We start from the raw sequence: 25,548 nt of genomic DNA, 5'->3' as shown, positions 1-25,548 counted from the left end.
ATCCCGAGATCCTGGAGGAGACTGAATGAGCCCTGGTAAGATCCCTGGATAACCAGCCCCGCGCCCCACCGCAGAGGTGGCCGCATCTCAGTGCTGGGCGAGCGGTTCCTGTGTAAACACCACCACAATGCAACACAGACAGTGACACAGCAACGTACCACAGCGCAGCCTGACACACAAAGAACTACCCCCGTCAGCGCACGCAGATAGCAGGGCATGGAGGGGGATACACCCACAGACCAGGGCCCGTCCCCTCCAGCAGGGAGTGCAGGGACAGACTGACACACACTCACCAGCAGAGGGCAGTGCTGGATGGACACACACACACACACACACACACACACACACACGACTCCAGCTAACACAGGGCACGTCTGAACCTGGGGAACTTTCTTACCAGGGAGAAACCCCTGATCACCTGTAAATGCAGCAGCTTCCCATGCCGGGAGCCCAGGGCTGGGACAGTCCGCCCCCCACCCCCTGCATCCACCTCTCCCCCCAGCTCTGGGGGGGGAGTGGGGGCTAGTGGTTAGAGCCGGGGGGCTGGGAGCCAGGACTCCTGGGTTCTGTCCCTCCTTGGCCCTGGTGTTTGCGCTGCCTCTCCAAAGGGAGCAGCTTTCCTGGCCCATCTGCTCAGCTTATTTGGCTGCTGACGAATCATTAATTACCTGCCACGCGTGCCCGGGCTGGGAGGGGGCAATGGGAGGGGGGGCTGAGCCCTGACACCCAGCCCTAGGAACCACCAGCCACCCCCTGCCCCCACCTCAGGACGGGCAACTGGCTGGCTCAGGGGGCCCGGGAATGGGGCACGGGGCCGCTCCCCACTAAGGGCACTGGTTCCCATCTGGGGAAGATCTGGGGGGGGGGGTCTGTCCGACTTTGGGGTGATGCTATAGCCGGCATGGTTCACATCTGGGGGGATGCATCCCAGGGGTCACCGTGCCTTGGCGCGCTTGGGGGGTGGGGGGCGGGTCTCCAGCCCTTATTTCAACCTCAGCTGGGGCTGTCCCCCTCCACCTAGCCCGGCTGGGGGGTCGCCCGGCTGGGGGGTCACCCTTTGACTGGGGGGGGGGAGCTCCTCCATTCACACTACTCCCGCTTCCCCCCACCCCGAAGCTGACGGGGGGGGGGGGGGGGAGGTCACCATCCCCCCAACCCCTCCCCGGCTGACTGTAGCTACAGCCGCCCCGGCGGGAAACAAGCAGACAACAATGCACCTAGGGTGACTGATGGACTCATCTGGTGGGCGATGTACAGCTGGCACTGCCCCCCCCCCGCACTCCCAGGCATTGAGCCACTGACCCCGCCGAGGGTCCCCCATTGCCCCAGGGTGGCACTCGGGAGGGGGGGGACCTTCCACTCTCCAACACACACCAGCGTCCCCCCAGGCATGGCTCCCCCCCCCCGGCTGGCTGGCAGGTGGCACCGTTGCCATGGTACCCGTCCAGCCCGTCAGGGCTTATGGCACTGCTGCTTCCCGGGGTCTTGCTTACGCCTGGCACAGCCTGTCCCAAGCCCCCCCTGCCTCGCTCTAACCACTAGTCCCCACGCCCCGCCCAGCATTGGGGAAAGAACCCAGGTGTCCTGGCTTCTAGGCCCCCCCCCCGCTCTAACCACTAGTCCCCACGCCCCTCCCAGCACTGGGGAGAGAACCCAAGCGGCCTGGCTCTCGGCCTGGCAGATGCACCCTGTTCTGGGGAGGAACGGGCAGGGGTTAATCAGCCGTGGTGGGTTCCCTGCCCCGCAGCCCCGGTCAGGCGGTGGTTCTGAGCCGCGGGCGGGTGATAGTGCCGGGTGCCAGAATCCGGCTCATCCCACTCCCCCTGCACCCCACACGCCGCCTGGCTAAGCCAGGCTCACCGCGCGGGGCAGCAACTCGCCTCCCGCAGCTGGGGCTTCAATGCTGTGAACTTCCTCAGAGCAGTGCCCCCGCCGGGGCCCCATCCGGCCTTCCCTGTCTTCCTCGCCTCCCTTTGCCGCTGCCCCATTCCCGCTGTCCCCCTCCCTGGGGTAGTCACACGTCTCCCTGAACCCCCCCCCCGGCACCTCCCAGCCCCACTTCAGCTCTCACGGCAACAGGGTCTTGTTTATTCCGCGGGGACCATCTGGAGCGATGGAGCCGATAATTACAGCCCTGTCACAGCCGGCTGTGCTGGCGTCAGCCGCGGATCCGGGGCGCAGCCGACGGGGGGAGCGACGGGGCGAGACGGACGCGGGCACGAGAGAGAAAGAAGGGAAAAAAAAGGGGAGAGGCCCCGGGCCGCCCCTTCCCTGCCCCTCAGAGCCAGCCAGTCCCTGCCCTGGGGCCGGCTGGAGCTGGGCCTGGGTTCGAGGCACCTGGCATCCCAGCGGGCGGAGGTGACGGCTCCTGGGCCTGATGCCAGATCCCTGGCCCCGCGGGATGCAGAGCAATGACTGAGCACGGGAGGAACCGGGCACGGATGGAAGGAGAGATCCTGTGTCGCCAGCCCCTGCACCCCCTAGCCTGGCAGGGGTCCCCGTATGCCCAGCCGGGCAGGGGTCCTTGTATACCCAGCCCCCACACCGCGCCCCCCCCGTCCCAGCTGGGCAGGAGTCCCGTTATAACCAGCCCCCCTATCCCCCAGTCCCAGGTGGGCAGAGATCCCCGTATACCCAGCCCCCACGCCACACACACACACACCCCGTCCCAGCCGGGAAGGGGTCCCCGTATACCCAGCCCCCATGACACACCCCCCGTCCCCTGGGCAGGGGTCCCCGCATGCCCAGCCCCTGCACCCCAGAGGGGCCGCCTCTCCTCCTCCCCCCCCACCGCCCCCCCAGCTTCGCAGCGGAGATTTGTTTGTTTGTTCCTTGTTATAAATAAACCCTGTTAATTAGGATTCTCGCTGCGTGAGGCCAGCGGCTCCTGTCAGGCCGCCTGTGAGCCCATCCCTAGGGGGGAGCTGACAAGGAGGGGGGGCGGATTCGTGTGGGGGCGGGCACCCCGGCGCTGAGCCAGCGGAAGGGGGGAGCCGGTGGAAGGAACAGGTGTCGGAGAGTGTGGCGGCTGTAGGACTGGAAGGGGTGCAGTGCGAGGAGGGGTACCCCAGGGGGGCGGTAGGGGGCGCTGGGCTGTGCAGAGCAGGGGGGCGCCCTCCCACTCAGGGCTGGCCCCAGTGCGGCACTAGGGGGCGCTGTGCTGCAGGGAGCGGGGCACCCCAGTGGGGGGGGGGGCGCCGGGCTGCAGGGAGCTGGGGTCTGTGGATGAGGGAACCCTCCACGTTCTAGATCCAAAGGGGGGGGGCTCTGACCTGAGGTCCTAGAGCCCGGTGGAGAGAACACTGCACGTTCTAGATCCTGGGGGTCTAGATCAATGGATGAGGGAACATGGCGCCTTCTGGCCAGGGCCCAAGCATGACTTTTTCGGGCCCAGTACAAACCTGTAACATGGGCCCCCTCCCACACACTTACCCATGGGGGTTGCAGTCTGGATCAGGCCCCCCCAGGTCTTCTGGGCCCCGGTACAGTGTGTCCTTCCCCCCCCCTTGTGGGGACCCTATTTCTAGATCCTGAGATGGGGAAATCTGCCCCGACGTTCTAGATTCAAAGAGGGGCGCAGCTCCTGCAATTCTAGATCCCCCGATGGAAGGAACTGCCCCAGGTTCTAGATCCCAGGCGGGGAGACTCTCCCCTGAGGTGCTAGACCCGGGTGGTTGCAGCTTGCGTGGCCCGGCTCCTTCCTCCGACCCCAGGCAGAGTGGTGCGTTTCAGGCTGCGGCGCGCCTGGGTCCCAGGGAGCCGCCCTTGGCCGTGAAAACCCTGGAACCAGGGCCCCGGAGCGTGCGCCGAAGGGCCCAGCGCTAGGCAGCTCAGAGGGAGGAGGCGGGGGGGAACCCACAAGCATCTAGAAGCCAAACCCCCCTGGGCCCCACGTTCCGTCCTGGCCTGCTGAGCTGAAGGAGAATCCCCCTCAGCCAGGCCAGTACAGGGGCTCTGACACAGAGCGGGTAGCACCGATCGCACCCAGCAGGGGGCAGTGCACATGCACACACGCGCACACACACACACACTATTAAACCTTCCAGACACAGACTCAACAAACACACATGGTGCGGCTGGCCAGCCCCACACCTGCCCCCCTGTCCTCCGCCAGCGCTCACCGCGGCCGGGCCCACGGCTCCGTGCTGGGAGCAGCATTACGACAGCCCGGCCCGGCCCGGCCGTGCCACGTTGCCGGGCGCTCGGCCAGGACCCCTGCCGTGACACAGACCTTGGGGCCTCATGCGGAACCGGGCGGCTGAGGAGCTGTGACAGCTGAGGTCACAAAGGACGAGAAAACAACGCAACACTGCAGGACCCCCTCGCCCGGCGCCGAGATGCGGCTGCCTCTGGGGGGGGGGAACGACACGGGGGCTGGCTATATGAGGAACCCTCGCCCGGCGCTGAGAGGCGGCCCCATCTGGGGTGGGAGGTGGCAGCTATTTAACTGCCCCATGAAATATGAATACAGGAATGGCTGGGTGGGGGGGAGGGGTCCGGGCCTCCTGGGTTTTATCCCCGGTCCTGGGAGGGGAGTGGGGTCTAGTGGTTAGTGCAGGGGAACTGGTGACGGGGGCTTGACACAGCAGCTAGCTGGGTGTGAGCTGAGTGTGTGTGTGTGTGTGTGTGAGACCCCCCCATCCCCCTCATCCCTTCACACTCCTCCTCTCTCTCCCCGCAGGTGAAAGGCTCCCAGCTAAACTAATTAAAATCCCAGACAGCCCCCCCCCCCCCCCGATCCCCCGGGAACTAAATCTTGTGTCCTGGAGCCGAGCATTTAGCGTGGAAATAATTACAGAGATAACATGAGCGTCTGGGGGACGGAGCCCAGCCAGGGTGGGAGGAGAGCAGACACGCGGTGCACACGCCGAGACACACGGTGACATGCAGACACACGCTACACGCCGAGACACACGGTGACATGCAGACATAGTGTGTGGAAATAATTACTACACGCCGAGACACACGGTGACATGCAGACACACGCTACACGCCAAGACACACGGTGACATGCAGACACGCGTTGCACGCCAAGACACACGGTGACATGCAGACACACGCTACACGCCAAGACACACGGTGACATGCAGACACGCGGTGCACGCCAAGACACACGGTGACATGCAGACACACGCTACATGCCGAGACACACGGTGACATGCAGACACGCGGTGCACGCCAAGACACACGGTGACATGCAGACACACGCTACACGCCAAGACACACGGTGACATACAGACACGCGGTGCACACGCCAAGACACACGGTGACATGCAGACACGCGGTGCACGCCAAGACACACGGTGACATGCAGACACACGCTACACGCCAAGACACACGGTGACATGCAGACACGCGGTGCACGCCAAGACACACGGTGACATGCAGACACACGCTACATGCCGAGACACACGGTGACATGCAGACACGCGGTGCACGCCAAGACACACGGTGACATGCAGACACACGCTACACGCCAAGACACACGGTGACATACAGACACGCGGTGCACACGCCAAGACACACGGTGACATGCAGACACGCGGTGCACGCCAAGACACACGGTGACATGCAGACACACGCTACATGCCGAGACACACGGTGACATGCAGACACATGCTACACGCCAAGACACACGGTGACATGCAGACACGCGGTACACGCCAAGACACACGGTGACATGCAGACACGCGGTACACACACTGAGACACACGGTGACATGCAGACACACGCTACACGCCGAGACACACGGTGACATGCAGACACACGCTACACGCCGAGACACACGGTGACATGCAGACACACGGCCAAGACACACGGTGACATGCAGACACGCGGTGCACACGCCGAGACACACGGTGACATGCAGACACACGCTACACGCCGAGACACACGGTGACATGCAGACACACGCTACACGCCAAGACACACGGTGACATGCAGACACGCGGTGCACGCCAAGACACACGGTGACATGCAGACACACGCTACACGCCAAGACACACGGTGACATGCAGACACGCGGTGCACGCCAAGACACACGGTGACATGCAGACACACGCTACATGCCGAGACACACGGTGACATGCAGACACGCGGTGCACGCCAAGACACACGGTGACATGCAGACACACGCTACACGCCAAGACACACGGTGACATACAGACACGCGGTGCACACGCCAAGACACACGGTGACATGCAGACACGCGGTGCACGCCAAGACACACGGTGACATGCAGACCCACGCTCCACGCCAAGACACACGCTGACATGCAGACACGCGGTGCACGCCAAGACACACGGTGACCTGCAGACACACGCTACATGCCGAGACACACGGTGACATGCAGACACGCGGTGCACGCCAAGACACACGGTGACATGCAGACACACGCTACACGCCAAGACACACGGTGACATACAGACACGCGGTGCACACGCCAAGACACACGGTGACATGCAGACACGCGGTGCACGCCAAGACACACGGTGACATGCAGACACACGCTACATGCCGAGACACACGGTGACATGCAGACACATGCTACACGCCAAGACACACGGTGACATGCAGACACGCGGTACACGCCAAGACACACGGTGACATGCAGACACGCGGTACACACACTGAGACACACGGTGACATGCAGACACACGCTACACGCCGAGACACACGGTGACATGCAGACACGCGGTGCACGCCAAGACACACGGTGACATGCAGACACATGCTACACGCCGAGACACACGGTGACATGCAGACACGCGGTACACGCCAAGACACACGGTGACATGCAGACACGCGGTACACACACTGAGACACATGACAACATGCAGACACACGCTACACGCCAAAACACACAGTGACATGCAGACACGGGGTACACATGCCGAGACACGGTGACATGCAGACACGCGGTACACACGCTGAGACACATGGTGACAGGCAGCCACGCGGTACACACCGAGACACACGGTGACATGCAGACACACGCTACACACGGAGACACACGCGGACATGAAGATACATGAGACGGTTGCCGACACATCTGGATGCGCGCTACAGATGCAGACACAGGCAGACACACGCTACAGACTCTGAGGCATGGTTCACACTGGGGACTTAGTTCGATTTAAAGTCCCTTAATTCGAATTAATTACTCCCGCATTCACACTGGCGCCACTCTTAATTCGAATTAAGGTGTCTGCAAAATCGAATTAATAAGACACGCACAGGCAGACCCATCTCAAGCATACGTAGAAGTTTGGATCTGGCCCCAGGCAGGGTCTGGCTGGCCCGGTGGGGCAGGGAATGGGACATGGGGGGCTTACCCCTCTAAGGGGCAGCGGCTCCCACGCCCCCCATAGGACTGGCCCCTGGGGTGCGCAGCGGGGGGCAGTGGCAGTGACATAGGCTACACAGCCCCTGTGAAACGAGATTCACGCTGCCCAGTGCCGGCTCTTGCCGAGGGGCATTAGGCGCTCTCTATAATCACCCCGTCACAGAGATCCCGGCTGCTCCCACCCCGGCCACGCCCAGCCGGGGGCGCTGTAGGGTGTGGGGGGCACTGGCTGTGGGGGGGCTCCTGGTTACCCCAGCCTGCCCCTAGCTCTGGATGTGAAATGACAGGAAATGCGGTGCCCACAGCAGAGAGGCGTTCATTGAACACTGGGGCGGGAGGAGAGAGACGGCGTGGTAGAGGGGAGCGGGGGCCAGTGGTTAGAGCGGAGGGGGGGGGGGGGGCGACTGGGAGCCAGGATGCCTGGGTTCTATCCCCACTGTTCTAGTCCCTCCCCCCCCAACGCCTCTGTGCCTCAGTTTCCCCTGTCCAGGAACTGCGGCTGCCGACAGCCAGGCAAAGGCCAGGAGCTGTAAACATCTCAGGGGGAGGGGGGGGGCACCGGTTCTGGGCCGGGGTGAGAAACCAAGCGAGCGTGAAGAGCCAGGAAGGCAGCGAGCGAGGGACGTGTTCCTGCGTCTCTCCCGGGAGCTTCCCCGTTGCTAACCTCATGCAATATTCACAGCTGTGCCGTGTACGGCTCCTCTCCGACGCCGCGGGGTAAATATCCCCCCCCCCCCCGAGTTATTGCTCCCCCCAGCACGCACACAGGGACTATTTCCTCAGGCGGAAGGAGACCGCTGCGGTGGGCAGCCCTGGGAGGGTGACTCCTGGTCTTATTGCCCTGGGCGGGGGGGGGCGGATCTCGCTGGGTGGGGGCAGGGCAGGGAGGGTGACTCCTGGCCTAGCGCTGCCTGGTCTCCGCGGCGCTGGTGCGGCGGGTGTGATGTGCGCACCCGCAGCTGGTGTGACGGTAAACACAGGCGGCTCGGGCCAGCCCGCCTGCGGCGGTGCCAGATGGCCGGGGAGAGCGGCCGGGCGGAGAACAGATGGTATTGATCACCGGCCAGTGTGTGTGTGTGTGCGTGTCCAACACTGGTGTGTGTGTGTGTCCAGCGCTGCCCCCTGCTGGTTTGTGTCTGTTTGTGCGTCCAGTGCTGCCCCCTGCTGGGATATGTGTGTGTGTCTGTGTGTGTGTGTGTGTCCAACACTGCCCCTTGCTGGGATATGTGTGTGTGTGTGTGTGTGTGTGTGTGTGTGTGTGTGTCCAACACTGCCCCTTGCTGGGGGGTGTGTGTGTGTGTGTGTGTGTGTGTGTGTGTGTGTCCAGCGCTGCCAGCACTGCCCCCTGCTGGTGAGTGTGTGTGTGTGTGTGTGTGTGTGTCCAGCACTGCCCCCTGCTGGTGAGTGTGTGTGTGTGTGGGGGGGGGAGGGGTGATTGGGGTGGGCCTGTGCTCAGGTCTGCGCCCCAGGGGACACAGAGACCAGCCCTGTTCTGCCCCCACCCCACTTGCTCGCCCAATGGGGCTCCAACGCTGACCTGGGGGGGCAGGTGACTGAGCCAAGCTAACGCTGAACCCGTCCGTCCCCCCCCCCGATCCCTCCTCCACAGCCCAGGGTGCCCCTCACTCCTGACCCGCAGCCTCCCAGCCCTGGGCTCCCCCCACAACTCTGCCAGTGCCCCTCACGCCCAACCCAGCCCAGGGCTCTCCCAGGGACCATGGGTGGGGCAGTCACGCGGGTGCTCGCTGCACCCATGGGGGCGTGGGAGGGGTACAGCAATGATGAGGGGCATGGGGGGCGCGGGGTGCAGCTGGGCGGCCGTAGCCTGCATGGGTGCGTGGCTGGCTGGCTGCCGTGCTGCGATGTACCATCGGCTAGCTGGGTGTGGCAGAAGCACGGCCTCAGTTTCCCTCTGGTTGGTCTCTGGCCTGTTGCCGGCCCGGTGGTGACTCCAGCCGCCGGCTGAGCCTTTCACCCCGGCAGGGTAACGGCGGCCCTTGGATGGGAGACGACACAAGCGAAAACTGAACCATCCTGCGGCCCAGCTGGGCCCTGCACCTGCCCTCCCCCCCCTTTGACAGGGCGGCTCGGGCCCCTTGCCTCTGCTCCATCACCCCCGCCTCCCAAGAGCCACTGAGGACAGGCAGCCGGGACGGCATTCGCCTCCCAGCTCCCCCACCCCGCAAGGGTGGCGTCTGGCTGGTGTACAGGGGTGCAGCTGTGTGGGGGTGTCTTACTGTGTGGGTGCAGTCTGGGAGTGGGTGTAGTCTGGTGACTCTGTGTGTGCTGATCTATGCGTGTGCGTGTGTAGTCCAGGTGTTGGTGTGTGCATGTGTGTGTGATGGGTGGTGGGATGATTGTATGTGTTGCTGGGCGGGTGTAGTCTAGGTGTTGGTGTGTGATGCTGTGGTTGTGTGCATTCGTGCAGGTGTAGTCTAGGTGTTGGTGTGCTGGTGTGTGTTTTGTGCTGGTGTAGTCTAGGTTTTGGTGTCTGTGGTTGTGCAGGTGCCGGCTAGGTGTTGTGTGATTGTGTATGTAGATTTGTGGGCGTAGTCTAGGTGTTGGTGTGTGATGCTGTGGTTGTGTGTGGGTGGGCTAGGTCTGGTGTGAAGGTGCGACTGTAGTCTGGGCGATTGGTGTGCAGGGCTGTGATTGCGCGTGTCACTGGGCTGGTCTGCCTGTACGTGGCTGTCCTCTTGTCATGTTGTTGGTGTGCGGGTGTTGGGGTGTTGTGTGTGTGTCAGGGTTTGGGTGAACATACAGCTGGGTCTTCGTGTAAGGCGGGGGAGGGGGGAGCACTGCCACAGCTGGTTTGCCCATGTCTGCTGAGCCGCCCGTGCCGTTCACTCCCCCGCTGCCTCTGCTCCGGGCCCTGGTCCCGCTTTAATTACATTTTCCATCGGAATTACAGATTTTCTCACTAATTTAATTTTTAATTTCTATGTAAATGAACTTCCCCGCAAAGTTCCAGCCAATCACAGCAGCTTCCAAACCCCCCCCCCTCCCCCCCCCGTCCACCCACCGCCCGGCTCTAACCACTAGACCCCACTCCCCTCCCAGAGCCAGGGAGAGACCCCAGGAGTTCTGGCTCCCAGCCCCTGCTCTAACCACTTGACCCCACTCCCCTTCCAGCTCCCCACCCCTGTCTCCTACCGCTCTAATCACCAGCCCCTCACTCCCCTCCCAGACCTGAAGAGTGAACCCAGGAGTTCTGGCTCCCAGTGCCCCCCGCCCACTACTCTAACCACTAGACCCCACTCCCCTCCCAGAGCTGGGGAGAGAACCCAGGTGCCCTGGCTCCCAGCCCCCTGCCCCAGGCTCTCTGCAGACTCAGGCAGGCCTCGCCGGTTTCAGCTTTTCTGACCAATGACGGGGGCAGAGTCTTTACTCCCCCCATGGCCAGGGCCCGCACCCCTCTCCCCACAGCACCCCCTGGTGGCAGATATGGGGCTTGTGTAACCGGTGGGCCCCCCCCCCTCCCAGCCAGCACCCCACAGCACCCACTTTGCGAGCACACAGGACACGGGGCCGCGGGAATAGAAAAGCCTTTATTAGGAACAGACATTATTGGAGGACACCCTCCCCCCATGGCCTCTCCCCCCAGGTGCTGCACACCTGGGGGTGGACTGAGCCAAGACCCCCCCCCCCCCCTTTACTCTGCATGAGGCGTGGCTGGGCTCGGGAACTGGGAACCCCTAACTCCCCCCTCCAAGCCGAACCGCCAGCCCAGCTCCCCCTCCCCCTTTCCCAGGATACCTGGGTCCTACAGATTTGGGGATCATGGCCCCTGTGCGCCCCCCCTCGCCCCGCACCTCAGTCCATGGCTTTGACGAGAACTCCCCATTGCCCGCCCCACCTTGGGCCCCAGACTCTGCCCCCTCCAGTCAGACCCCACCCCCTCTGGTACCCAGACTCCCCAGACCCCTCTGCTCATCCCCCCTCCCCAGACACCCCCAAGCAGTTAGCATGGCCCAGAGCCCTTCCCCACCCCCCAACCGTCCCCATGGCTGAAAAGAAATGACAGCCGAGAAAATAACGGGGGGGGGGGGGGGGTAGAACCAAAGACAGACAGACTTGGGGTGGTGTGGATGGCTGGATAGAGGGAGGGAGGATGGATGGACGAAGGGGTGTGGGGTTGGATGGATGGATAGAGGGGTGTGTGTGGGAATGGAAGGACAGACGGACGGAAGAAGGGGTACGTGTGGGGTTGGATAAATGATGAAAGGAAAAAAGTGCCAAGCGTCAGCAGAGAAAAACGCTCTGAAACCCAAAGACAGGAGAAAAATGAAAAGGCCGTAAAGAAAGACAAGGAGGGAAGGAAAATAAACTGGAAGCCGGAGGGGGGGGGTAGCAGGGGGAGAAGCAGTGAAAAGAGACACCGGCGAAGGACGAGGGGGGGAGGGAAGTGCCGGGGAGGAAGAGAACGGGGGGGAGGTGGTGGGGGGGAAATCACAGTTTCAGTTTTGCAGGTTTTGAAATCACAGTTTCGTCTCCCCCGAAAAATAGAGATTTTAAAAAGGTGAAACAGCTACTCCCGGTTGTGTATTGAAAGGGGGGAACCCCCCCCCAGTGCTCCCCACGGCCCACGCATGGCAAAGTGCTCGCAAGACTCCCCCCCCCACGTTTTCCCCATCTCCTTTGAGCAGGGGAAGTCTGCAAATGACCCCCCAACATCTGCCACGGCTTGGACACTTTGCTCCCACGCCGCCCCCTGTGAGATCCCCCCGCCCCGGATCTGTATCTTCCTGGGGAGCGTGTCCCCCTCCCGCCGTGAAAGAGCCCTTTGGAAACAAGAGAGGGCGGGGTGGTCGGAGCCTGGCCACGTGGATGATTCCCCCCCCGGCCGCCAGGTCCCTGGTGGATAGATCTAGCCCATCCCCCTCCAGCTGGACTGTCTGGGGTGGGAGGTGGGGGACGTGGCACCAGCAACGTCCCCCGCCCGTGGCTGGATCCGTTGATCCGTGGCTCCTGCGCCGGTTCCGTGGTTACTGGGGTGGGCTGGTATCCTTGCCCTCATCGGCTCCTGGTTCCAGTGGCAACCGGCCACCCAAGGCAGGGCTCACTGCCCCTGGCTCTGCGGCGTCCGGATCCGTGGCACGACAGCTGGGTCCATCTCGGCCTGGATCCGTGGTGCCGGGGACACCATCCTCCCTGATTCTGTGGGTCCGTGGCGGGGTCCCTCCCCAGGTTCAGTGGTGGCACTGTGGCTGGCTCCCATCTCTCTCAAGGGTCCATGGCAGGGCCTGCCTCTCACAGGGTCTGGGGTACCAGGCGTGGCACTGCCCCGTGGCTCCCAGTGGGAGTGTCAGGACCATCAGCCCGTGGCGTGTAAACCCACCCTCCCCGCCCCCGCCACGCCACGGGCCCTGCTATCAGCAGGAGCTAACCCACCCTCCTGGATGTGCGGCTGCATCGCCCTGCTCCCGCATCCGTGGCACCAGCTGCCGTGGCCCCATCCCCCCTTCCTGGGTCTGTGGCATCTGCTGCCCATGGCATTGTCCCCCCAGGTCCGTGCCATCAGCGGCCGTGGCCCTGTCCCTCCCCAGGTCCGTGGCCCCCGCCACCCCGGCGCCCACGTCCCCTTCCCCCCCGTGTCCGTGGCTGGGTCATACCTCCGACTCGAGGCTGGAGAAGTGGGCAGAGCCGCGGCGGGCGAAGAGCTCCCCGCTGCGGCTGAGGCGGCGTGGGAGGTGCTCGGGGGGGGAGAAGCCGAGGCGGTGGGGGGCCAGGCCGCAGCGCACCAGGTGGCAGGAGCTCAGGTCCTCCAGGCTGCGGGAGGTGGGGTGCAGGAGGGAGCCGGCCGGGCCCAGCTCACAGGAGTGGTGGTGGTGGCAGCGCCGGTAGAGGCCGTGGTGGTGCCGGGAGGCCAGGCAGCCGTAGGGGCCGCAGCGGCGGTGCTCCCAGTCCAGCCGGCGCTCCAGCCGCTCCTCGGAGCAGCTGAAGTAGCGCCGGGCCTCCTTGCGACAGGGTGGGGTCGGGGGGGGCAGCAGCTCCAGGCTGGCGCAGTGCTGGCACAGCCCGTGGCATGAGGGGCAGGGGGCCAGCTTGTCGGCCGACCAGTACCGCAGCGGCTTGTGGGGGGCGAAGAGCGGGTGCTCCCGGGAGGGGTAGGTGCAGAAGAAATCGGGGGCCGTGTACCAGCAGCTGTGCCCGTCCGCCGGGGGCGACCCGGCCGGAGGGGAGGTCTCCAGGCAGGGCCCGTCCCGGTCGCACGGCTCCGAGTCCGAATCCGAGAGCTCCACGTAGCGGCTCTGGCCGGAGAAGCTGGCGCCGGCTGGCAGCGGGTGGGAGCGGCTGCGGCAGACGTGGGGGCGTCCCCCGCCGGTCGGGCGGGTGGGCCGTAGCAAGGGCTGGCTTTCGCCGTCCCATGGCTCCTCGGGGTGCCGCTGGCGCCGGTCCCGCCCGCAGGGCGCCGCGCCCAGCGGCGGGCTGCGCTCGTCCTCGTAGGAGAGCCGGGTGTAGCCGTAACGCCCCGTCTCCGGGGCTGGCCGCCCGCACTCCACCTCGCAGGGGCCCCTGCTCAACCCCCTGCCGCCATGTGGCTTGGCCTCCGGCGTCCGGTTCCCGGCCTTGCCCACCTGGAAACTTTCATACAGGCCCCGGAGAGACTTCCTCTGCCAGGCCGAGGCGGCCGGCTCAGGCCCCTCCTTTTCCCGCACGATGGCGAAGTAGGACGGGGGGTTCTCCACGCCCCGGGGGGGCGGGGAGAGCTGGCACGGCCCCAGCTTCTTGGCCGGGGCCCCCCCGCTGGCCCCCAGGTGGTCCGACAGCCCCTCGGGCTCGATGGGGCCGTAGAAGCGGTGGAAGCCCTCGGCGAAGGTGTTCTGGAGGCCGTGGCGCTGGGGGGGTGCTTTGGGGGGCTCCGAGGGGGCGGGCGGGGGGTACAGGTCCTTGTAGCAGTTGGGGCTGCGGGCGTGGCGCCAGCGCTCCACGATGCGCCGGTCCCGGGGCAGGAAGCTGCTGCAGGGCAGGGGTGGGGCGGGGGGCTGGGCAAGGCCGTGGCCCCCCCGCGCTGGGGGGGTAGCCGTGGTTCAGGATGGGGAGCTGCTGATGGTCATTCGTCTTGGGGTCTTCACTGTTGCAGCAGCTGTACATGCCCTGGAAGGGGGGAGAGAAGAAGTGAGGCCGGGAGGGCGGGATTGAGTGGGGGGCAGGACTGATCATGCCCCCTCACTGCCCAGGGGCGAGCGCTGTACCCGTGACACTACCCCAGACAGCGTTATGGGGGAACTGCTAACACGCCTCCACTGTGCTGAGGGAGTGCTATCGCTGCAACACCCATGCACTGAGCGCTCGCCAGAGTGGGGACCATGATTACAGCGACACCGCTGCAGCGTATGCTGGGGGGGGGGTCATTATTACAGCAACACCGCTGCAATGTAGACTGGGGGATCCATTATTACAGCAACATGGTTAAGGGGGGACCATTATTATAGTGAGACCGCTGCAGCATATGCTGGGGGGACCATTATTACAGTGACACCACTGCAGCATATGCTGGGGGGACCATTATTACAGTGACCCCGCTGCAGCATATGCTCAAGGGGGGACCATTATTATAGCGACACTGCTGCAGGGTCTGCTAAGGGGGGACCACTATTGCCGTGACACCGCTGCAATGTAGACTGGGGGATCCATTATTACAGCAACATGGTTAAGGGGGGACCATTATTACAGTGACACCACTGCAGCGTATGCTGGGGGGACCATTATTACAGTGACACCGCTGCAGCATATGCTCAAGGGGGGGACCATTATTATAGCGACACCGCTGCAGGGTCTGCTAAGGGGGGACCACTATTGCCGTGACACCGCTGCAATGTAGACTGGGGGATCCATTATTACAGCAACATGGTTAAGGGGGGACCATTATTACAGTGAGACCGCTGCAGCATATGCTGGGGGACCATTATTATAGCGACACCACTGCAGCATATGCTGGGGGGACCATTATTACAGTGACACCACTGCAGCGTATGCTGTGGGGACCATTATTACAGTGACACCACTGCAGCATATGCTGGGGGGACCATTATTACAGTGACACCGCTGCAGCATATGCTCAAGGGGGGGACCATTATTATAGCGACACTGCTGCAGGGTCTGCTAAGGGGGGACCACTATTGCCGTGACACCACTGCAGCAGCTAGAGGGGGGACCGTTATTACAGTGACACGAGGATGGCTAGCGGGGTGCGGGGGGGGGGGTGGATGGAGAGGGGTGGGGGGTGAAGGATGGCGAGGGTGGGAGACGGGGGCAGACAGAGGCCGGAGGGCCAGATGCAGACGAGCAGACAGATGGGCGCAGGACGCGGACAGGTGTGTGAGGATGGACGGCGGACGGGCAGAAGATGGACAACGGACGGAGATGTGCAGACAGACGGGGGCGGGGGGGAGGGTCAGACGGCCCCCCCCCCCCCAGCCATGCCCGCCCCTCACCCGGCTGAAGGCCAGCAGGAAGTCCAGCTGCCCGGCGTGGCGCAGGCAGTGCCGCAGCTTCCAGTAGATGAGGTGCTCCCAGCCGAAGACCAGCAGGCTCAGCCCCATGGCCACCAGCAGCATGTAGAAGACGCCGGCCATGTTATCGATGTCCAGCTTGCTGCTCATCACCTCGATCTTCTCGTTGTGGCAGATCCCCGAGAGCCACAGCCGCTCCAGCATCTCGATCTCGTCTGCGAGGCAGGGGGCAGGCATGGGACCCAGGCGTCCGGCTCCCAGCCCCCCTGCTGTAACCACTACACCCCCCTTCCCCGCACAGAGCCGGGGAGAGAACCCAGGTGTCCTGGCTCCCAGCCCGCCCTGCTGTAACCACTACACCCCCCTTCCCCACACAGAGCCGGGGAGAGAACCCAGGTGTCCTGGCTCCCAGCCCGCCCTGCTGTAACCACTACACCCCCTTCCCCGCACAGGGCCGGGGAGAGAACCCAGGTGTCCTGGCTCCCAGCCCCGCCCTGCTGTAACCACTACACCTCCCATCCCTGCATAGAGCTGGGGAGAGAACCCAGGTGTCCTGGCTCCCAGCCCGCCCTGCTGTAACCACTACACCCCCCTTCCCTGCACAGGGCCGGGGAGAGAACCCAGGTGTCCCGGCTCCCAGCCCCCCTGCTGTAACCACTAGATGTCCCTCTCTCTCTCTCCCCCCCGCGCCGGCACAGAACCCAGGCGTCCGGGCGGCCCGTACCGTCGCCCAGGAACTGCAGCAGCGCCAGGTCGATGGGGCGCTTCCACTTGGAGCCCTTCTGCAGGGCGATGCCGTAGCCGGTGGTGGCGAAGACCTTCCCGCTGCCGATGGTCACCAGCTTGCAGCCCTCGTCCTTCCGCGCCATGTAGTTCAGCACGGCCGCGTCGTAGATGAAGGCGTCCAGCTTCCTGCGGGGGGAGAGGGGGCGGGGTGATCGGAGGAGGGGGCGACAGCGTTTTGGGGGGAGGGTGTGGGGCTGGAGAACACCAGCCTAACCTGGTCTGCCCCTTAGCCCAGCTTCCACCCCCCCCCACCTCGCCCCACACCCCCCAGCCCTGCCCCTTGCTCCCCCTCGCCCTCTAACTCCGCCCCACATTCCCCCCTCACCCTTCACCTCTTCTCCCTCAGCCCCACCCCCTGCCCATCCCCCCTGGCCCATTGCCCTCCAGGCATGCCCACCCCCTGGCCTTGCCTCCAGCCCCCCTCTCCCCATCTCCCCCCCAAATTCCAGCCCTACCCCCTCTCCTTCCTGCCCCCCCATCTCCCTCCCAGCCAGCCCCTATAGCCCCATCCTTGGCCACACCCCCTCCCTCCCGGCCACGCCCCTCACCCCGATTTGAGGTGCTGCAGGGCGTCCTCCACGCTGCGCTGGTTGTACTTCACCATGTAGCTGTGCATGTCGGGGTAGTTGCTCCGGATGTTCTTCTCCGTGCTGCCGTTCGGCACCGTGCCGAACTTGAGTGGTGGGTACTGGTCCTGGGGCTTCTGGAACTGGGGAGCGAGGGGGGGTGGAAGAGATTAATTACCCCCCCGCAGGGGTCAGGCATCCCCCTCTCCTCGCCCCGGTGTTTGGGGGAGATGCCAAGCAGCCTCGTCCCCCCTCCCGCTGCCTGCCCCATCCCGTGCCCCTGGGGATCGCGACCCAGGGATCAGCTGGACCGAGCCAGGCCTATGGGTTGGCCAAGATCCACTGACTGGCACCCACGATTGGATCTGTTAAGATCTACGACGGGACCAGACCCAGCGAGACCGGCTCTCTGACGATCCCCAACCTTTTCGGCTCGTGGGCCACAGATATCATTTTTACAGCCCTGACGGGCCACCGGTCTCTGCCAGCAGCCCCCCCCTCCCCCCCACAGCCAGATGGAAGGAGGCTGCCTCCTCGTTCATCTCCGGTGCCCCTGGCTGCACCAAGGAAACTGTACGCGTCCTGTAGCCCCGTGCGCTCCCCCCTGGGTCCTCAGGCAGCGGCTCCCTTCTGCAGCCAGCGGGAGGGGAGCGATGGGCCACTTGGATGGCCCGCGGGACACGGGTTGGGAACCACTGGTCTAGACCATCTCTGCTGAGATCCAGGGGCCAGCGGGGTCGGTGAGCTAGTGGGACCGGTGGGCTGCTCGGATCTGGCTGGATTGGCTCGCTGGAGATCCAGGAGTTGATGGGATCTGTCTGGACGGGATGTGTCGAGCTCTGGGCATGGATTGACTCCAGCAAGATCCCTTGATCGGCTGGAGCGAGACAGGCTGGATCTAGCGGGGTCCATGGACTGACCGCACCTGGCCTGGGGAGCGTGGGGACGGGGATCCGGGAGGGATCCCACCCGCCCGCCCAGCTGCGGAGGAGACGTCGGGTGGGGGCAGTGGAAGGGGGAGCCTCACCTTGCGGTCGCTCAGCCCCGACACCGTGTCCACGTACTCCTCCTGGATCATGAAGGCGGCCAGGTTGGCTGTGTAGCTGGCGAGGAAGATGACGGCGAAGAAGGCCCAGATCAGCACCATGATCTTGCTGGTGGTGCCCTTGGGGTTCTCCACCGGCACCGAGTTGTTGAAGACCAGAGCCCAGAGCAGCCAGATGGATTTGCCGATGGTGAACTTGGAGCCCCCTGTGCCTGCAAAACACCATAGAATCATAGAATCATAGTGTTGGAAGGGACCTCAGGAGGTCATCTAGTCCAACCCCCTGCTCAAAGCAGGACTAACCTCAGCTATATCATCCCAGCCAGGGCTTTGTCAAGCCGCAGCTTAAAAACCTCCAAAGATTGAGATTCCACCACCTCCCTAGGTAACCCATTCCAGTGCTTCACCACCTGCTTAGGGAAAAACTTTTTCCTAATGTCCAACCTAGACCTCCCCCACTGCAACTTGAGACCGTTGCTCCTTGTTCTGTCATCTGCCACCACCGAGAACAGCCTAGCCCCATCCTCCCTGGAACCCCCTTTCAGGTAGTTAAAGGCTGCTATCAAATCCCCCTCATTCTTCTCTTTTGCAGACTAAACAAGCCCAGTTCCCTCAGCCTCTCCTCATAAGTCTTGTGCTCCAGCCCCCCAACCATTTTTGTTGCCCTCCGCTGGACTCTCTCCAACTTGTCCACATCCTTTTTGTAGTGGGGGGCCCAAAACAGGACACAATATTCTAAATGCGGCCTCACCAATGCCGAATAGAGGGGAATGATCACTTCCCGTGACCTGCTGGCAATGCCCCTCCTAATGCAGCCCAATATGCTATTAGCCTTCTTGGCAACCAGGGCACACTGCTGACTCAGATCCAGCTTTTTATCCACTGTTACCCCCAGGTCCTTTTCTGCAGAGCTGCTGCCCAGCTCGTCGGTCCCCAGTCTGTAGCTGTGCATGGGATTCTTCCGTCCTAAGTGCAGGACTCTGCACTTTTCTTTGTTCAACGTCATTAGATTACTTTTGGCCCAATCCTCCAGTTTGTTTAGGTCACTCTGTATCCTATCCCTACCTTCCAGGGTATCTACCACTCCCCCAGCTTAGTGTCATCCACAAACTTGCTGAGGGTGCAATCCACCCCATCCTCCAGATCATTAATGAAGATGTTGAACAAAACCGGCCCCAGGACCGACCCCTGGGGCACTCCGCTTGTGACCATGGGCAGGGTCATCCCCCACGACCCCTCCTGTGCACCCCACCCAGCCCAGCTGGTGCCCCTCAGTCCCGCCCCACCGACCCCTGCCCTCCCAGCCCTGTGCTCCCCACCAGCCCTGCCAGCACCCCTCCCTCCCGACCCACAGCCCCCTGCTGCCCCAGGCTGCAGCGCGGGGGGCGAGGGAAGGACTCACGTTTCCCGGCAGCGAGGCTGCGGTTATAGCCCACGGGGCTGAAGTACTCGAAGATGAAGACAGTGACGGCCACCACGGTCAGACACATGACGAACATCATCACCCAGACAGCGGGGCTGTAGGGCTCTGCGTGGGGAGGGGAGAATCAGTGCTCGGACGCCCGGGTTCACTCAACGGCTCTGGGAAGGGAGTGGGGGGCTGAGAGCCAGGACTCCTGGGTTCTATTCCCCACAGCCCCCCCTGCTGGGAGAGACTGGAGCTGGAGCAGCCAGGAACTGCCCCCACAGCTAGCTCTCCTGCCCTGCTTCTCCCCCCCCCCCCCCTCCGGTGCCCCCTGGCGGTGGCGGGCGCTGACCCAGGAAGGCAGAGGGCGAGACGGTCCCGTTGCTCCGGGAGACCATGACGCTGATGCCCGTCTCCACGAAGGGCACGGAGAAGTCGATGATCTCCGAGCGTTCCTCGTTGATGGTCAGGGAGCCGATGGCCATGTCGGCGCGCAGGTAAAACACCTGGGGGGAGACCAAAAGGGAGGGGTGAGCGGGGAGGGGCAGAGCCTTCAAAGGGCCATACCCTTCCCAATGCACCCCAGGCAAGGCGGGGGGTCTTACCCCCTAACCCACCTGTGCAGTTCAGGGGGACAAAGGGAGACCCCAAAACTTGCAGGGAAGGATTTTGGGGGAGGGAGAATCGAACAGGTGAGATTTGGGGTGTCCCTGAAAGAAACCCCCCACCTGCCTGAAGGTTTCTGGGGGGAGGCAGAGAAATTGGGGATCCCCAAGAAGGGGGAAAGTGGCACCAACCTAGGGGGGCTGGGAACCAGGACTCCTGGGTTCTATCCCCAGCTCTGGGAGAGGAGTGGGGAGCAGTGAGGGGGCAGAGGTGTCTCACCTCCCCGATCATGCCATTCCAGACCCCGTCGATTTTCTTGCCGTGTTTGCCATTGGTGACCAGGTAGAGGTCGTAGGTGAAGCCCACGGTCTTCGCCAGGCGCTTGAGGATGTCGATGCAGAACCCTTTGCAGCATTTCTTCTCAAAGAGCAGCGGGTCCGTGGGGTGGCTGCAGGAGGGGGAGTGGAAAGGGTTGGGGACGGACGGAGAGGGCAGTTCTGAGCGGGCACTGCTGGGGGAAGCTCACAGCAGCGGAGTCTCCAGTTGGGACATTGTCACGGGGAAGCTCATGGTGCTGGGCGGAGCCTCCCGGCCGGGGGCACTGCTGTGGGGAAGCTCGCAGCGCCGGGCGGAGCTCCCATCCAGGGGCACTGTTTCGGGGAAGCTGGCAGGGCAGGTACCTGTCGGTGCGGTTCAGCTGGTTGCGGCAGGGCACCGAGTCCCGGATGCAGGTGCCGGTGGCTGGGTCGATGTTCTCAACGATGACGAAGGGCCGCTCCTCCAGCGTGGCCACCGTCAGGTGCTGGTCGTCGTCCACGGGCTGCAGGAACTTGCCATAGCGCGACCAGACCGGGTACTTCATGCGCAGGATCTGGTGCTCCCAGCTCCCCACCTGCCCGGGGATGGGGTGGGCGGCGTCATGGCAGGGTCCCTGTGCCCCATTCCCACCAAACTCACCCAGCACCACCGGATACATCCCAGATGCACCCCAGATCCCCCAAACCTGCCCACAAACCCATCCCTCAGCTCGCCAAACCTGCCCCCCAAACCCACACCTCAACTCCCCAAACTTGCCCCCAAACTCACCTCTCAACTCCCCAAACCTGCCCCCCAACTCACTCTCTGACCCACCTCAAACCTGTCCCTCCAAACTTGACTCCATCCCACTGGGCAGAAAGATGGGGGTTGGGAGACTCTTTTAGGGGGAGGGCACAGAGCTGGCAGTCGGACACATATATGGGGCGGGGCTGTGGCAAGGGATGGGGCAGAGGGGTGGGCAGGGTCAGGTACTCACCACCTCCCAAGTGCGCTCCTTGTTGAGGGAGATGACAACCAGTGAAGGGTTAATGAGGTAGCCATCCTCATTGAAGGAGAAATCCTTCTGCCCCCATGTGATGTTCATGAAATACCTGGCAGTGGGGAGAGAGTTAAGGAGGGACCCATCGCACCTCAGCTCTGCCGGCACCCCTCTGTCTCATAGGCATGTTCCATTTCCTCTTCTGCTCCAGACTCCGGGGCACTGCAGGTTGTCATGGGTCTGTCTCCTCCCCCGTTGGGTGGGTTATGTTGGGTTGGGTTGAGTGTGGTTGGGCTGAGGTGGGCTTGGGGTGAATTGGGTTGGCGTTAGGTTGGGTTCTGCTGATGAGCAGATCTGCCCCCACCTCACTCACCAGTACAGGTTGTTGTGGATTTGCTCGCCTCCCCTGTTGGGTGGGTTATGTTGAGTTGGGATTGACTCAGTTGGGTTAGTGTTGAGTGGGGTTGTGCCGGGTGGGACTGGCTTGAGCTGGGTTGGGATTACATCGATGGGCACCAGATTCCCGTGGATCTGCCCACCCATCCCACTGAGTTGGTTCTATTGGGCTGTGGCTGGGGTTGGGTTGAGATTGGATTGTGTTGATGGGCACTGCGTTCTCATAGCTCTGCCCCCACCAACACCTGGTGTAGATCTGCCCCCCCCCCCCGGATCCCTCAACTCACCGGTGGAGGTTTTCATGGATCTGGCTGAGGTTGGGCGCCCGGCAGTTGTTGTTGAACTCAGGAAGGAAGCCGTAGTCCCTGGAGAGCGCTTCAGCACCCTTGGCAATGATGGCCACCCCATTCTGGACACGATGGTGGAGGTCGTCACGCCAGCCGGCTGACAGCACCGTGAAAAGCCCGACAGGCAGGTGCTCAGGCATGTAGTCAGTGCCACCCAGGTTGGTGCCCACCATGAACCAGATATAGCCAGGTCCAGTGAGGCCGGCGTCCCGTGCTGCCCGGAAGACACTCTCCGCCTCCTCGCGGGAGCAGTAGAGCAGGCGGATCTGGGCGGGGATCTCCCGCAGCTGGCGCTTGAGCTGGGAGCCGTCAGGGTCATCGGTCAGGTTGAGGGTCAGAACGCCCCGGTGTTCCCAGCCGATGAAACTGCTGTCAGTCAGCACCTCGATGTAGTCCACGAAGTCCTCGTAGCCGGGGAAGAGTGTGGTGATGACAGCGAAGGCCGTCCAGTCGTACTCCTCCAGCACCTCGAACATCACCTGCAGCTGCTGCTCCGTCGAGGAGCCTAGCTGCAGGAAGGTGGAGCCTTTCTCCTGGGCAGGGGGAAAATGGGGAGGTCAGGGGGTGCTCCTCAGTCCCAACCTGCAGCCTCATACCATCCTGGCCGTGCCAATGCCCCTCAATTCTGACCTGCAGCCTTCTGCTATCCTAGCCCTGAGCTCCCCCTCCTACTGCAGCTCTATTGATGCCCCTCATAAACCACAGACTCTGTGGAATTCCTCACCTGGGCTTCCCCCTACCCCTCCACAGGTCTGCTGATGTCTCAGTCCCAACACATACACTACCAATAATGGGCACAGGGGCATGGAGGTGTGAGCTGAGATGATGGGCTGCATTGGGTTAGACTGAGCGTATAGGATTGGGTTGGGTTATGTTGATTGGTTTGGGTTGCATTGGGCTGGGCAGGTTGGGTTGGGTTGGGTCAGGAATGGGTGTTATGCTGTTCTCCATTATGTCGGGATGGGCTGTTATGTTGCGTTGGGTTGGGTTAGGTTGAGCTTTGTTGCCTGCATTGGGTTGAGTTAAGGTTGGGTTGGAGTCGGGCTGAGTTGGACATATGGGTGAGGTGTGTCGGGATGAGTTTGGGAGCATATAGGCATGGGCATGGGGCCTGGCAACCCCCTCTCCTTGGGTGTGAGCATGATGGCTGAGCCCCTGTTGATACCAATGTTGAGCACTGAGGTTTGTGCCGAGATGCTGAGTTGAGCTGAGTTGCAGTTGGGTTGGCTGTGAATGAACTGAGCTGGTTTGAGTTGGGATTGGGATGGGTTGAATATGGTTGGGTTGGGGTGGCATTGGGCTGAGCTGTGGGTGGGTTGAGTTGAATGTGGCTGGGTTGGATTGAGTGTGGTTGGTTTGGGATGGGTCGGGATGGTGTTCGGTATGGTTCGGTTGTTTTGGGGTTGGATGGGTTGAGTGTGGTCGCGTTGCATTGGATTGGGATAGCTTGAGTGTAATCAGGTTGGGTTGGGTTGAGTTGAGTGTGGTTGGGTTGAGTTAAATGTGGTTTAGTTGGGTTGAGTTGAGTGTGGCTGGATTGGATTGAGTGGGATTTGTGTTGGGTTGAGTGTGGTTTTGTTGGATTGAGTTGAGTGTGGTTGGGTTCTGGTTGTGTTGAGGGTGGTTGTGTTGAGTGTGGTTGGTTAGGGATGGGTTGGGTTGAGTGTGGTTTGGTTGAGTTGAGTGTGGTTGGTTAGGGATAGGTTGAGTGTGGTTGGGTTGGGTTGAGTGTGGTTTTGTTGGGTTGAGCTGAGCATAGGGGTGGGGATTACAGGGATAAGTGTGTGGCACATGAGGTCAGGTGTGGAACCCAACACTCACCTTGGGTGTGAGCACAATGGCCGAGCCCCCGTTGATGCTGATGATGGGCACTGAGGTCTGGGCTGAGATGAAGTCCAGGATCTGGGCCACAGCCTCGGTGCGCATGTCGTCCTCGAAGACCACCCCGTGGATGTGCAGGGAAGAGAGGACGTCGCACAGGTTCACGATGAGGCTGTGGGGGTTGGTGTCGTTGAGCAGCACCGAAACAGGGTTCACCTCCATTGAGAAGTTGCGGAAGGCGGCGGGTGCGAAGCGGGCGCTCTCGGGGGTGTAGGACGAGCCACTGAAGACGATGGCCACGTTGAGCAAGCGTGGCCCGTCCGGGCGCAGATCCAGGAAGGGGCTGGCACAGGCCAGAGCCAGCACAAAGAGCATCCTAGCAGCAGGGGGGCCAGGGGACAGGCTCATCTCGCAGGGCCTCAGCACTTCCCCTGTATCGGGTGTGAGGGGGGCACCACAGCAGAGGAGGGAGGGGGGGACATAGGAGAGGGGCAGCAATCAGGTGAGGGGAGCAGAGGGATGAGAGAGAAGGGGAGGGCCCCACGGCGGGGGGAGGAGTGGGTCAGAGGGAAGGGCAGAGGGAGAAGAGAAGTGGAAGGGGACAGAAAAGAGGGAGAATGGGTGGAGAAGGATAGAGATAGATGAGAGGGAGACAAAGAAGAGAGAGAATTAGGCCCATGTGACTGTACGCATCATCGCCCACCGTGGGGCCGGATGGGAGCTGGCGCCCCCCGAGACGGGAGAGGCCCCAGACTTTGGCAGCACTTTGGCGATGGCTGCGTACTGCGGCCCAGCAGTTTTTATGGCTCTTTGTTTCTCTGGTTCTTGCTGCACGACCAGGAGAGGGGCCGTAACAGGCCAGCTGAAGCTGCGCGTTGGGCCGGCTGGTGGGGAAGGGCCCGGCCGGTGGCCGGTTCCTTCTTGACGCCCGTCTGCACCTGTCAGAGCCTCGGGGCCAGGCCGGCCCCTGCCACTGGGACCCAGGCTGGTCCCGCACCGTTGGGCCCCCAGCTGGCGAGAGGGTCAGGCGGGAAAGGGCCTCCAGTGATCCTGGAAGAACCCCGAGCCTTAATTTGACAGCGTGGGAGTTTTCTACCCGCCCGGCGGGATCCACAGCCCAGGGCACCAGCACCAGGATTCACCCCCCTCCAGGATCCACCCCCAGACTCTCCCCAAAATGTGTACCCGTACGAAGGGACTGGGTGCAAGCATACACTGGCTATGGGGCTGGATGGGCCATGGATCTGAGCAAGGGGGCACGAAGGGGCCGGGATACCAGGGTCGATGGGTTCATGGCTCACTCCCAAGCCTGGTGGGAGTCGGACACTCTCTGCCCTCGCCGGGCAGCCGCAGCCGGCTGTGCCAGGGCCTCCTGCACTGATGGACAGACGCCCAGCCTGAGCCCAGCCCATCCATTGGCCTGGGGGGCACAGGCAAAGTCAGGCATCGCAGCCCCTCCCCCGCTTGGCCCCATCTCC

General features: G+C 63.0%; 1 protein-coding gene across 1 annotated transcript; it reads right to left on the bottom strand.

The window, feature by feature from the left end:
* Nucleotides 1-12,951: 12,951 nt before the first annotated feature.
* Nucleotides 12,952-24,478, bottom strand: GRIN2D (glutamate ionotropic receptor NMDA type subunit 2D). The gene is given in 13 exon segments (XM_067546473.1): nt 12,952-14,332; nt 14,334-14,443; nt 15,784-16,016; nt 16,526-16,713; nt 17,136-17,296; nt 18,181-18,410; nt 19,601-19,726; nt 19,956-20,109; nt 20,489-20,657; nt 20,890-21,101; nt 21,504-21,618; nt 22,190-22,782; nt 24,071-24,478. Coding segments are annotated over 13 exon segments (4,080 nt in total).
* Between the last annotated feature and the right edge of the window lie 1,070 nt (nt 24,479-25,548).

Source organism: Emydura macquarii, unplaced genomic scaffold, assembly GCF_026122565.2.
Source record: "Emydura macquarii macquarii isolate MOO-44397 ecotype Brisbane River unplaced genomic scaffold, CSIRO-AGI_Emac_v2 contig_1122, whole genome shotgun sequence".
Classification (NCBI taxonomy): Eukaryota; Metazoa; Chordata; order Testudines; family Chelidae; genus Emydura; species Emydura macquarii.
The sequence above is the reverse complement of the archived record's forward strand: the minus strand, read 5'-3'. Positions and strand labels throughout refer to the sequence as shown.